The sequence below is a fragment of the Strongylocentrotus purpuratus genome, unplaced genomic scaffold (genome assembly GCF_000002235.5).
Source record: "Strongylocentrotus purpuratus isolate Spur 01 unplaced genomic scaffold, Spur_5.0 spur5_contig_828, whole genome shotgun sequence".
Classification (NCBI taxonomy): domain Eukaryota; kingdom Metazoa; phylum Echinodermata; class Echinoidea; order Camarodonta; family Strongylocentrotidae; genus Strongylocentrotus; species Strongylocentrotus purpuratus.
In genome coordinates this window covers 257,440-271,915 of record NW_022145533.1, presented here as the reverse complement: position 1 = coordinate 271,915, position 14,476 = coordinate 257,440, and the positions used below count along the sequence as shown (strand labels likewise).

Here is a 14,476-nt window from a genome sequence, read left to right as displayed (position 1 = left end):
TATCATCTTCTTCTTATCTTTATTACTTTACTTCTTATCACAATAGAAATACATATAAAGATATAAAGAATATATTGAACCCAACCCTGAGGTTGTATTCTTAGCTGTCACAGAGTAACACATTTGGACAGAGCATTGACACTAAAAATGGTCGTAGGTTTATCGTAAGTCTGGAGATATAAATAAAATAACCCACTTTAGTGATGCAATCATTCTCAAGATGTGATATTAAAATATTGTTCATGGGAATAAAGAAACCATAGTTGTTACTATTGCTGGTACTTGTCCACCGTAACGAAGGTGTTGCTCCATCTGTTAGCACCTTCAACTCTCATTAAGGCCTTAGTCGTTGGCGATAGGGTTCTACCCATTGTGACATGAAACTTTGATAGAGGACTTGTTCTGTAAGTCCTAGCCGGAACATCATAGTTTGACTTGGTTTACTAAAATGCAGGGAATCGGGGCTGGTGATCTTGACCCTCATTGGAACTTAGACTTGCAGCGCAAAATGCCATGTTTTTGAGCTTTGAAACAACTTTCATTCACCTCCAACCTATAAGTCCCGCCTGTATGACTTGTGTGCAGATAGTGACACTACACTGCTAGGTAAGGCAACCCACCCACTGTAGCTATGCACAGGCGCGTACGCAGAGGGGGGGGGGGGGTGGGGGTTACCCCCCCCCCCCCTTCGTTTTTTTCCCCATGGCTGACCTAAAAAAAGTGTCCCCCCCCCCAACGGAGAAAAATGTCAAATTTTCAAATTTCGAGACCAAAAAAAAAAAAGTGTCCTCTTAACCCCCCCCCCCCCCCCGCTTATTCAGCGGCCGGCTGAGTCGTTGAGATTTTTTGGGGACCCCCCCCCAAAAAAAAAGTATCGTCTTACCCACCCCCACCCCCACCCCCACCCCCCCCCCCCAAAAAAAAGTGTCCTCTTACCCACCCCCCCCCCCCCCCACTTATTCAGCGGTTGACTGAGTCGAAATTTTCGGCCCGATTTAAAAATGTTAACCCCCCCCCCCCCCTTGAAAAAATCCTGCGTACGCGCCTTGCTATGTTGGAGCTATGTAGAGCCTAACTACCAAATGCATTCGACCCAATTCTTTAATCTACATAACAAATAAGCGGGTATTGAGGGGAAAGGTTGAATCCTATTATGAATCCTAACAGTGATGGTAATGGTGATGGTGGTGATGATGATGATGATGATGATGATCGTGATGATGGTGATGGTGATGACTATGATATGATAATAGTGATGATGATGGTGATCAGGCGTGTACGCAGGAGGAGGGTTTAGGGGGGTTAACCCCCCCCCCTTTGATATTTAAAAAAGGTGACCTTACGACCCTCAACGAAGAAAAATGTCAAAAAATTGTCCGCTTACCGCCCCCCCCCCCCCCCCTCTCCCCACTGAGAGACTTTTCGGCCGGCGCGATTTTTAAATTTTTGGGAGCAAAATAATAAAGCTGAGTCGTTGCGAAATTTTGGGCCCGAGTTGACCCCCCCCCCCTTGAAAAAATCCTACGTACGCCACTGATGGTGATGACTGATGACGATGATAGCAATTTTAGGTCCTAAAAGGCCCTTACAAATGTCATAGATAAAAATAAGAGCCATAGCCATGCACTTCGAAGGCATTTGTGGTCTGAAAACAGAACTCAACTATCCCTTTAACAAATGTATTATGCGCTTTATGAGAACTGTACTATTATTATGATTATCATTATTATTACCAGTAGCTATTGTGACATCACATAGCCAATGTGCAAGAAACTGTGATGACTACGATGGTGACAATGAAGAAAATGATGATGGGGCTTGAATGACATTATAGTAGCCATTTCACGTCAAAAGGGTTGCTCTTGAATCACCTCGTATGGGGCAGTTATCACTATTGGGATAGTCAAGTTTTACAGTAGACTCACGTCGAGTTGAATTTTCAAATGATCCTGTCTATTAGTATTAAACATCTGTAGATCTAGGCCTAAGTTGAAAAAATTGTACTGGCTCTAGCCTACTGCTATTTCGTTTAGGTGTCATTTATTGATTTTGAGTGAAATTTGTACAGTGGTGTTTGAATGTTAAAAATCAAAAGAACAGGTTTTAATACACGGCCAGGATAGTAATGCAGCTATGTGTGGCCCAGTGGCGGATCCAGGTGGGGGCCCCCTACCCTGGGGGAAAACGTGTAAAAACGGGTGAATTTTACCCTTTTTTTTAAGACGGGCCCCTTCCCCTGACGCTCAAGGGGAGGGGGTACTATTTTTTTTAATTTTCGAGGGCCAAAAAAATGAAATTAGTGCTCACTAAGTGGGAAATCTCCGAGTTACCATGGAAACAACGTTTAAATCGCTGTTTTGACCAAGATATTTTTAGAAATCTGAAATGACACCCCTTTGGAAATATGGAAATTAATCTGCTCTTTCATAATGACACCTCATTTCTTGAGTTTTTACCCTCAGGATCAGAACAAATAAAGGTTTGAATCTCAATTTTTTTTTTAAAACGTTGACTAATTTTGCATGGTCGCGCAATGCACATAGACTGCATAGGGATGTGTCCAATGTCTATGGGAAGAGTTTTAGCCAAAGACGTTTAGAGGACAAGTCCACTCGAAAAATAACTTACCTTCAATAAAAGCAGAAAAATCAGATATACCAATCAAAAAGAGTTTGTGCAAAATCGGATTACTAATAAGAAAGTTATGAATTTTGAAAAAGCATGCATATAGCTCCGTTTAGTCTCATTTCATAACGCCCCCTATCGTCAGAGTCAGCAGCAATACATGTTAGCCTATATTGTACAATTCCCCCAAAACTTGATTCCCCCATGCCTTTGCCCAGGTTATATGATTTGTATCATATTGCGAGCAAGACATTTCACAAAATCTTTTATGAACTTTGAAGAATTTATACTTTTTTTTCTGAATATTGTATATTCATAATTATTGATTTTTATATAAATAGTTTATCAAAATTCACATTTTCATGATTTAACAGGAAAAAATGACTCTATATTAGTGCATCCACACAAAAACATATTACTATCAATCTAACTTGGATGCTGGTGTGAAGAAATTAGATTCTGAAGGAGAAAATAGGAAATTTATATCATCAATATTATACAAATAACGCACGTCCCAGAGTGCAATAGCGGTGAATGCAGTACGCGCGAGGTTTCTTTAGATTGGTGCCGCTCTGTGCAACGAGCCGCTTGCGGCGAGTTGACAGTGCGAACCATCTGAAGAAACCGAGCGTTTACTGCATTTACGTTTTGCACAACAGGGTCAAGTGCGTTATTTGTTTTATAAAATAGCGACACAAATAGCAAAAACGAAACTTTAGATCTAATAAGTTAGAGTCTACGAGAGTTCGATCTAGATCTAGATCTAGAGTTATGTTGGTTCTACTTCTAATTAACAAAAGTTAGACTAAGACCTTGCAGGCTTACCAAAAAGTCAATGGGATTCATTGCCTTGATTAAAAATAAAATCCATACAGTGGGTCTAGTGACGAGTCTACATCAGACAGCTGAAATTCCTGGCTTCATTATAAAATCCAAAAGTCAAAACAGGCCTAAATCCAAGGCAAAAGTAAAATAAAAATTTGCTTTTTAATAATACCCCGCTGGCCGCTCTAGCTAGCTAGCTAGAGCTAGCTACGCGTACGTTGCGCTGGGGATCATGGTGGAGCGTACAATATTAGCTACGCGTAGCCTACAATAATTGCAATGCAACTCGAGGGAGCGCGTACTACACGTACGCGCGCGCACTGGATCTCCATGGTCACGCGTACGCACCGTGCAATATAACTTTTTACTGCGCTTTTTCTGCACTCATTTCTGCAAAATCGTGCTTGCATCAAAAATTTTTCAATGCCATGTGACGCGTATTGACCAATCACGATGCTTAAAATACTAGAGCCATTTTATAAAAAGAAAATAATTAGTGGATAGTACGTGAGGACATGACGTCGAAGACTCATGAGTGAGTTGCCAATTCGTCTAGTTATTTTTTAAATTGTTTAATGTCATTAAAAATTCATAACTTTCTAATTAGTTGCTCAGACTTTTTTTGATTGGTTAATCTAATTATTCTGAGTAAGTTATTTTTGGAGTGGACTTGGACTTTAAATATAATTACAAGGTGCGCAAGTGTGTGATTGATAGCGCGCGCAGAGTGGACCAGATAAAGGTGAGTTCTGGGCCCCGTCTTACAGTTACGATTAATGCACATCAATCGCAGGTCCTCCAATCAATTCGCAAGTTTGCAGTCTCCTATCTCTTATGTACATAGTTGCGATTGATATGATCGCAAATAAGTTGGGATTGATATCAACTCTTTGTAAGACGGGGCCCTGGTCATCCGATTGCATTGTGAAAGAAAAGGTGTATAATGGATCAGAAAAGGTTGATCATGTAGCATGTAAGTATTGGTGTGTACTGAAAAGTTCTAGAATCACCAAAATAATAATAAATTTGGCCCATAATTGGTAAAGTAGCAAGCACTGTACACAGAAAGATGTTGTAGTAGGGCCCAAATTAAGGCTAGCAGACTACGAACGACGGCTGGACCTAGCAGACATCATATGCCGCCCTCACCTCTAGAGGGCGGCATTCCACTTCGGAGACCAAGCCGTGATGTCATTTCTTATCTTCATACTAGGTCTAGGCCTACTAGATCTAGCCTAGGCTACCGCCTGAATATCTTCTACAATCTATGGATGACATTACCCACAAGGATTTCAGGTGAGTGACAAACAGTGATGTGTGAGAAGTAGGCGCTCATGTCTACATTATTGGCGTCACGGTCAACTAGGACCTTAGGATGCACCGTTTTGGGGAGATTTTGTCTCTGTTCTTTTGTATGTTTTCTCCAACGGAACGGGGTCCCGCGCCTAGGCCGGCCGAGCCGGCTGGAGTAGCGCGGGGGAGACCCCGCTGCGCATTGCATGGGAAACCGAGTTTCCATAGTGATGGCAGTGGGTTAGCCCGCGAGTACTACTGACAACCAGTACGATTTAGTCGTATTTAGTACGATTTTTAGAAGCAAATACGACAGTACGATTTTCCTTAATAAAATACGATTTTCAACAATTTTTTTTTTTTTTTTTTAAATATTTTTTCATTTAGACTAGAGTCTAGACCCTAGACCCTATTTTTTATTAATATTTTGTGTGTGCGTCCGCCATTTTCAATGGCAAAATTTCCATTCTGTCCTGTAAAGTATCCTACAAGCATTTCATATCGGCAATTTGGGGATGTTTATTGGTTCATCAAACACACCAGTCGTGACGAAATAATGAATATTCAACCAATGATCAATAAAAAAAAATCTTCCTGGTTGTAGAAACTGTAAGAGGCAGTGATCCGCGTAATAATCCGTTTTTATTTTCAAGAATACAACTTTTGTCAGTAAAATACAACTTTTGACACTAAAGAATACAGTTTTTGAACTCCAGAGGTTGGCACTATTTCCGGCTGGCATTGTGTGTGTGTAATTGGGTTTTTACAGACGTGTATCAACCAGATATGGGGACCGACTTTTAACGTCACCAGCCGAAAGACGTGACTCAATTTCGAATCTGCGTCCTCAGCCCGGCTGAATCAGTTTGTAACTTCGGTTGTGATTGTGAGCTGGATTACATGTACAACGCCTAGTTCGTTGTAACCGTGGTCTTCATATGTGCCCAGCTGGGGAGCGTCTATTTTTTTCCGTATTAAGGTAGCCATCCTGTCGCTGCATTTGATCGGCCGAATATTCGGGTATGATAAATCGTACCCGAGTAGTTGTCAACCGTGCGGGTACTCGCAGCCTTACTCAATAGGACCAAGTCTTTACATCATGCGCTAGTTATCAATACTCATGTTACGCGCGCACACTGAATCTGCAATGACTGGAACACACTTCCTGAAGAGGTAGTCACTGCTACCACGGTGAATGCCTTTAAAGCCAGACTGGATCGAGTATGGAAGGACAAGCGTTTCTGCTCCCCATATGAGTAGAATACCCGATACAGAACCGAGCCAGACCAACTTACCAAGATGAAGACACCCAACTACGAGAAGGAAGACAATGAAATTGAACTGGACTGCTGAGAACACAGCATTCTTCCAGAATCACGGTTTAAGGTAAAGGTAAATGACAACAGCTGAAGTTGTACATACAGAGGACAAATGGGAAGCTCCATCTCAGATGATGAGGTCTGTGCCGATGATGAGGTCTGCTCCATACGAACCAATACTGCATCAGCTTCTACTCAAACAGCTGACAAGGAAATACTCACTCCAACGATGGCATCCAAGTCAACACAACATGACACCGCCCATTTACAAGTAAATATTGAGGGAAATGACAGCCAACCCTCAACTATGCAGATCTCCAATGCCAGCTACATTTGTACAAGAAATGTAAAGATCGCTTGAAACAAATAAGTAAAGTAGTAAACTGAAATGCGAAAAAAACTCCAAGTCTGCTTCTGTAGCAACTTCTCTAATAGTGAATGAAAAACTAGCACTGGAACTCGGCCAAGCTAAAAGAGAGACTCAGCTAGCTGAGGAACAAAACCAAAAGATAAGGAACATTCTGGAACAAAAGCAGAGTGACTACCTGGCCTTGTAGAATACCAGGAGAGCCTTGCCGTCATATCCAACATCCTATCCACCCACACCGATGACGCCATCGTCATTTCAGGCGACTTCAATGCTGACACAGTCAACCCTAATTATACAAAAGATCCCTAGGATACCTCCGAACCTTTCTGAAAGATGCAAGCCTAGCTAATCAGCATAACAGAGGAACTTGGAAGCCAAGGAAATTTCACCTATAGATCGGACGATCGTGCAAAAACATCATTTATAGATGGCTTCCTAACGCTTAGATCATCACTCTACCAGTTTGCTGATCTCACCATTGGCCCTGACACACCTCTGAACACTTCGGATCACCTGCTGGTAAGAATCGAATGGTCTATAGTGCTACCATGTAACTCACATACAGATCGACCAAGGCATGCAACAACCACTCAGCCAGCCCAGAAACTGCAAAGACTAAAAATCAAATGGACAGAAGCATCCAAAGAACAGATAGTGGCTCAATATACTGATGAGTGATCCCCTTGAAATTACAGCAAGGCAGTTGTTCACTTCAATCCACAAGAGAGTGCTGGACAACACATCTGTGGACGACTTGCTTCATAAGCTGACCACGGGCGTGATTGAAACTTCACTCAGCCTCCCACACTGCTATCCTTCCATAGGTAAACATGGCAAAGCAGAATGGACCTCGAAGGTCGAAGACTCATACAACGCCGTCCTTGAAGTCTGGAAGAGATGGAAAACGGCCAATAAGCCTCGCAGTGGTGCCCTCTTCAGACTACCTCCTATGCAAAAAGGACTTTCGAAGTCAGCTCTGCCAATCTCGAGCCCATGCACAACAGAAAACTCTGGAACTGCATCCAGAACGCCTGTGAAACGAACCAGCAACCAATGCTCTAACTATCTGCCCTAACCAAAAAATCCTTCTTAATGCATCATTGTCATTTTTATACAATATCCACTCTGCTCGTGCCAATGCAATCTCCAATATACAGGTACATTCTACCTGACATGACAATCCTGCCTGCTATGACCATGGACCTACTTGATATGACAACCCTGGTAGCTGCTGATCTCCTAGAGCGGAAGAAGAAGAAGAAGTATATACAATAATTATAAACTAAATTAAATGCTAAATATTTATGATGGTCTAGTGCTATTTGATGTTTACATTTTGTTTAATCCAAACGAAAAAGTGATAGCTTAGTTTTTTTGTAGCGCCCTGACTTCCCCCCCCCCCCCCATCTATCCCCATCGGTATTAATTTCAATGATTTTTGAGGTTATATCTTTATAAATATACATGTATATGAAAATTAGCTTTTTCTTTACAATAATTTTTTCTATACAATAATTCTTTCTAAATTGAAGTGTTCTACATGTGGTTAAAGAAAAACCGAGGCATACTTTTTGTCTGGCTAAAATCAGCCAGTTAACCTCTCCCCCCACCTTGTGCGTGCGGCAAGGGTGTGTATTATAAATTGGGAAGATTGACAAATGTCAGTTTTAAGAATTCCCCATACCAGATGGTTCTTTCTGTGTGCCCCGACAGAGTTGTGGCAGTGCGCCTAGGTCGGCCAGGTGAAACGTGAGAAACCGCTAATGTGGTTCTACAACAGAACTTAGGTAGACTACGGTTAGTGAAACGGTGCCCTAGAACTGTGCACCAGTGTAGGTGGTCAAAATGCATATACAGTATGGACCACTAAAATTGGGTGATCACAATGGAAAAGTATCTACCTGCAGTCGCGATCGCAAAGGGCATTTCCTATTCTGCCTGCGCACAAAATTGGAAAAAAAAATATTGAACCAGAGTGTGAATATGTCAAATTATTTTTTAAACAAAAAATTTGAGAAAGCCATTGTAAATATCTGAAATGTTTGAGTCTATATTCAATTTACTTAAATCTGTGACATCAAACCTTGGATTTTACAGCTGTTTTGGGGAGCACCAACTAGCTGCCTATAATGCTATATAAATTCGCCATTTTAACTTCTAAAACAAACTCTATTTCCAGGGCACTTTTCCCTCAACCCTCCCTTAATAGGCATCTAATAACCATGGTGGACAGTCAGAGAATATTAAGTTCAAAATATTGTAGGGCTCTGTTTTACACTATAGGAAAAATGTCCATATTTCTTATTTCGAGGCAGTTTAACCAGAAAATATCTCAAAGGACACTTAAATGTCACAAATACAGAGCTACCAAGTGTCATGCACCGAGGGTCTGAAAACGCTGTCACGCATGGCAACCACTTTTGTCACGCATCAGGGCCAGACTGGGAAAAAAAAGGTAGTAATTGCTAGACTACGTACGTGCAGGCCTCAGCTAGCTCCTCGCAGGGTTCGTGTATGTATATCGCATGCACGTAACATGCATGCAAACCTGCTATTACGTCGCGGCATGCGAGCTATTTCGAAACATACGCTATCGCGCCGAGTCATGAAAATGTCACGCATAGCTTTTCTTTGAACTTGGCATCTCTGCAAATAAATTGTCTTTTTTAAAGGGATAGTTGAGTTCTGTTGCAGAGGGCACTACACAAAATAATTTTTTTGTGAGATAATGAAAAACTGAGTGTCAAATTTGAAAGAACATAATATTTAAGTGATCAAAATCATCTTTGTTTGATCAAAATCGGTTCAGAGACGGCTGAAATATAACGATTTCTAATATTTATGTACCACCACAAATATTAGATATTTTGACAAATTTGAAAAAACCGTTGAAAACCGTTGAAAAAAAACGAAGTAACGCCTTTTACGTCGTATTTCAGCCAATGCCGATGTTGGTTTTTTGGTTGGCATTTTCGTGTTGTTTATATTATCCACATTCAGCCGGCTCATGTATTGTTATTTTTAATTAAATAATTAATTAACGGTCGCCGTGTTTTTTTTTAAGTGGAGCTGAAGTGGTATGATAGTATTGGCTAAATTTTACACATTTTGGGGTCTAGAATTACCTTCATAGCAATTTTATGTTCTAAAAGGGCACTATAAATGTCATAGATAAGAATAAGAGCAATAACCATGCACTTTGAAGGCATTTTCGGTCTGAAAACAGAACTCGACTATCCCTTTAACTCATTTTTATGCCTCCGCCACCGAAGGTGGTGCCGGAGGCATCATGTTTTCGGGTTGTCCGTCCGCACTCAAGAACCATTTAAGATTTAAACTTAAGACTCGGGAATAGTATTTATCACCATAGGAAGACGATCTGATTAGATTTTGGAGTACGTAGGTCAAAGGTCACAGAGGTCAACTTATGAAATTCCTTGTATTGAGTTTGTTAGCGCGATATCTCAAGAACCATTTGAGATTTAAACTTCAAACTTAAGGATAGTATGTATCACCATAGGAAAACGATCTGATTAGATTTTGGAGCACGTATGTCAAAGGTCAAGGGTCACAGAGGTCAACTTATGAAATTCCATACATTGAAATTGTTATCATGATACTTCAAGAACCACTGGAGATTTAAACTTCAAACTTAGTGATAGTGTGTGTCACTATAGGAAAACAATCTGATTACATTTTGGAGCACGTAGGTCAAAGGTCAAGGGTCATAGAGGTCAACTTATGAAATTCCATACATTGAGATTGTTATCATGATATCTCAAGAACCACTGGAGATGTAAAAACTTCAAACTTAAGGATAGTATGTATCACCATAGGAAGACGATCTGATTAGATTTTGGAGCACGTAGGTCAAAGGTCAAGGGTCACAGAGGTCAACTTATGAAATTCCATACATTGAGATTGTTATCATAATATCTCAAGAACCATTTAAATGGGTGAGTTACAATTTTTCCCCTCTTTACTATTTTACACCAAACATAGCTTTTACCTTCTCAGCTATAATTTTCCCTTTCTCCTTGAAAAATAAAAGTTTTGTTGTTGAATTAAAAAGTCTTTCCAACTAAAGTTTAGTGCATGATACATTTACATTTACAGCGTACACATTCTCCTGGTACATCACATCAAGAAAATGGCTGCATCTATTTCATGCTTAAAGGCATTTTATCTTTTGGGTGCAAGAATGTAGCCAATGAGAAGCGTCCATGACGAAAACTCGTCGTTTAAAATTGAAACCCCCATTTGACTTTTACTACTGCTAGAGCTAAGCCTAATGTACTAGCGCTATACAATGTAATCCCCCTGCCAATACCTTGACGGGGGGGGGGGGGGGTAATAGAGAGGGAGAGAGAGATACATGTAAGCATGATAGAGGGAGAGAGGAAGGGAGAAAGAGTGCTAATTTTCACAATTAAAATTGTTGTTATATCACCAATTCTGGGTCATTATGCTTCGTTCGAACTTTCATTATGGTCTTCATTCAAATTATAAATGACTTTTGGACATGAAAATATCTTTGAAAAAGTAAAATATATATTTCCTACTTCTCATTTCCTTTCTTTTAACGAGAGTTTTTCGTAATGCAAAATGGATCACTTGACCATGTATTATTTTGTACCATCTGCATGGGGTGCATTTTGGTGATACATGTATATGTACTGCATAAACTGTTTTGTTGAACATACATGTAAAAATTAATGGAAGTGACTTTAAAACTCTGACTTTAAAACAAAAATCTGATAATCTGTATAATTATTTCCTTTTCCATTTTATTGAATTTTCAGTATGGGGAAGAGTGGAGAAGAAGTCAATTCAATGCAAAATGTTAAATTCACCTTTATTTTATTCAATCTTTGCATTGAAAAATTGTTTAGAAAAATGCTTGTATGTGCAAATGGTATGGGTTGTATGGATTCAAAATGGCTGCAAATTTCAACTGGAGCTGCCAAGAATTGGTTGCCAGGTTACGGTACACAGTACTTTATTAATGCACGGCCACCATTGCAGTTCATAAATCATTTTACAATTGTATCCTGGTTTATGCATGCACACTCAGTGAATAGACAGGAGACCCACACTGGCAATGTATTGTACAATCACCGTGGTGATAGCTAAACAATAAGCTAGGGAAATCCCCTCCCACCACCCTGGTTTGCCAGTTACTGTTTGAAATGTACCAACCTTTGGATTGAATTGAATTGATATTGCTGGGAAATTTATTGATTTTTCTCTCATCAAATATTTGCTCTCTGTCATATCACATTATTTACTAAGCCGTATTATCTAGATGTACTATTTTCTTCTGTCTACCGGTACCTCAAAGTGTTTATGTTATGCAATGAAAGTGTACATCTTTGGTTTACACTTGTGTTTTGTTAGTTAGGAAAATTGTTTGAAAGCTTTCAATTTTTATGGAATATATGTACAGTATCAACAAAAAAATATAAACTTTTAAATGTTCACTGGAACCCTTTGGAGGTTTGCATTTGAAAAATTTCTTAAGGAAAATTATAATTTTTTTTTTTTAGTGCAGATTAGAAAATGTGCATACATCGTGTTGCAGATAAGCCTGAATCAGATGACCGGGGTAATAATATGTGCTGTACCTAGAAACAAAGTATTAGATGCATTATAAATGTGAGCTGTTTTTACTATTATTGTTTCACATCTTATACTAATAAAACAGTTCTTGTAGTATAAACCTGAAGTTCAAAAAACTTGTCTGAGTGTCCTTCCGTTACCGTGGAATTGCCCTTCTATTAAAACCAACTTGATATCAGGGTGGACTTCCCCTTTAAAAAAAAAAAAAAAAATTATTTATTTTCAACCAATTTCCTCATATAGCACGTCGGTCTGATAGCTGTGTTTGTTCATGCACGCACTATGGACCTGGTAAGTGGTAACGTAGCAACAGCGTCATGCGTAAGATGTGCGTAAGATATTGAGTTTAGTGATTTTCTGTTGTACTGTATATGGCTTCTTTTGCCATCTGAGTATCGGTAGTACAGGTATGTTTTAGAAAGAGCCCCAAATTTGTGGCTATACACTACAGTTGTATAGGTGTACAGTGTAGCTTTCTTCTTTTATTGTCCTCTGGGAATATATGTAAGGTTCAGAAAGCAGATAGGACGTACATATACATGTATGTGCTCTTTTTATATCCACAATAGAGCCTATTGTGAACTTGTCATGTGCGGAGCATTGGAAACCGTGTATTCAACAGCAAAGGTTGGTTTTCTGGTTGATTTCTAGTCGAAGGTTGTTTTGTATGTGTGCTTAGAAACGTTAAAGATTTATATTGCAGATTCTACTTGTATGCATATATGAATGTTCTATTTTTCTTTGAATACTAGAAGTAGCTTTGGTAGTTTTTTGGTGTTTTTTCATGCAGTATTAAAACAAGAAATGCCCTTTCCTTTTCTTTTTCTTTTCTTAATGCAGGAACTGCAGTCATACATGAGAGACAGGGTGAGACTAATTCAGCTTGATTTGGAAGAAGGGAGAAAATGACAAGCTTTCTTCTAGGCTTTATGTGTATCAGAACATTAGGTTTAACTCAAGGAAATCAGGGATAGGAATATCTCAAGTCACGTCACATCACGAGATCACCATGAATGTGTTGTGTTTGCTGTCCAGATGATTTATATCACTTTAGCCAGCCATAATGGATTTTAGGCGCCGATTGACCGATAATTGAGTTCAATTTCATGCTTGACCCTGTCGATCTGCCTCTGCAAATTAGCTACAAAATTTGAATGCTGCCAGTTGCCAACATATTCTTTCAGGGGAGATCTACATATATGACTTAATTGGGATATCTGTTTTGTAAAGACATGAAACTTCATCACAGAAATGATTTGAGCAAGCAGTGCCATCAGCGTCCATCTTGGAAGAGATATTGCATACATGTGCGGGGACGTCGTGACTAGATGGGCAAAGATTCTGAAAGTGAAGTGAAAATTCAGACTCGTTATCTCATCACAGCTCAGTCAAGATGGCCAATGTTTGTTTCACCAGTGCCAACGTTTGCAACTATACATGCACTTCCCCTCCTCCTCGGCTTCCTCCGGAACCTAATTGTAAGTCTGATTTCTTCTTTTTTATGCCTCGGCTACAAAGTGGCCGGAGGCATTATGTTTTCTAGTTGTCCGTCCGTACATACAAGTGTACGTCCCGTTCTTGTGATCACGTTATCTCAGGAACCGATTGATGGATTACCGCCAAACTTGAGTCATGATGTAGGGGAGAGTGGGGTTGGTTGGAACATTTTTCAGAAAAATGACTCTATAACGCAATTAAAATTGATTCAGGATTTAATAACTATATCAGTTCAAGCATACATCTGTGTGTTACAAATACAGCATATAACATTTTAAGACTTGTTTTTTTGTTATTAAAATAATCAACTTTGAAAAAGTTATCTCAGCTGTTTCAACTAACCCCATGCATGGGGTTAGTTGGAACATGACATGGGGTTACTTGGAACATGGTGTGTGGTTACTTAAAAACTACACTGTAACTACTTACAACTGTTGTTAAATGATTTTAAAAATCAATTTAAAAATCAATATGGTATGCCCTAATGATCAACAACAATCAACAACACTTAATTAAGGCTACACAGTCTTTTAGTTAGTCTTCTTCTGAGTCTGCTTGAGACCTTTTGCAGTCACTGAAGTCTGTAGGTGTCTCAAGGGGGCTACGGTGAGATTAGCTGAAAAGACGATGTAGACTTCACGGGTTATAAAGTTGTTTACTATTGTTACAAATTGTATGCCGAACTATTTGTTTCCAAAACAATATTTCAGGTTCAGAACCTTCACCCTAATAGACCTATAGCTCACTATATCTCACTGTCGAAAATTCGAAATTTCGAAATCAGAAAATTGCACTAAGTCCGACTACGTCATCAACCGGTGGCCTATATAGGTACCAAATCGCTGCCATGGCAGCGTCACAGGCCTGGCTCGCTATGGGTGATCAAGGGATTGGGGTGCGAGAGGTCCCGGGTTCGAATCCCGGGTGA

At 39.7% G+C, this 14,476-nt stretch overlaps 1 protein-coding gene across 5 annotated transcripts in view; it reads left to right on the top strand.

Annotated features, from left to right (window-relative positions):
• Window positions 1-4,659: 4,659 nt before the first annotated feature.
• The window catches only part of LOC105441512 (cell wall protein DAN4-like), a 36,788-nt gene continuing 26,971 nt past the window's right edge, over window positions 4,660-14,476 (top strand). For 4 of the 5 annotated variants that reach the window (XM_030983235.1, XM_030983223.1, XM_030983208.1 and 1 more), the window contains exons 1-2: window positions 4,660-4,746; window positions 12,892-13,529. In XM_030983235.1, coding sequence (XP_030839095.1) covers window positions 13,445-13,529 — 85 coding nt within the window. In that variant the 5' untranslated portion in view covers window positions 4,660-4,746; window positions 12,892-13,444. Of the gene's footprint in view, window positions 4,747-12,499; window positions 12,679-12,891; window positions 13,530-14,476 lie in introns of those variants that run through there. The other variant, XM_030983217.1, reaches the window with a different exon arrangement.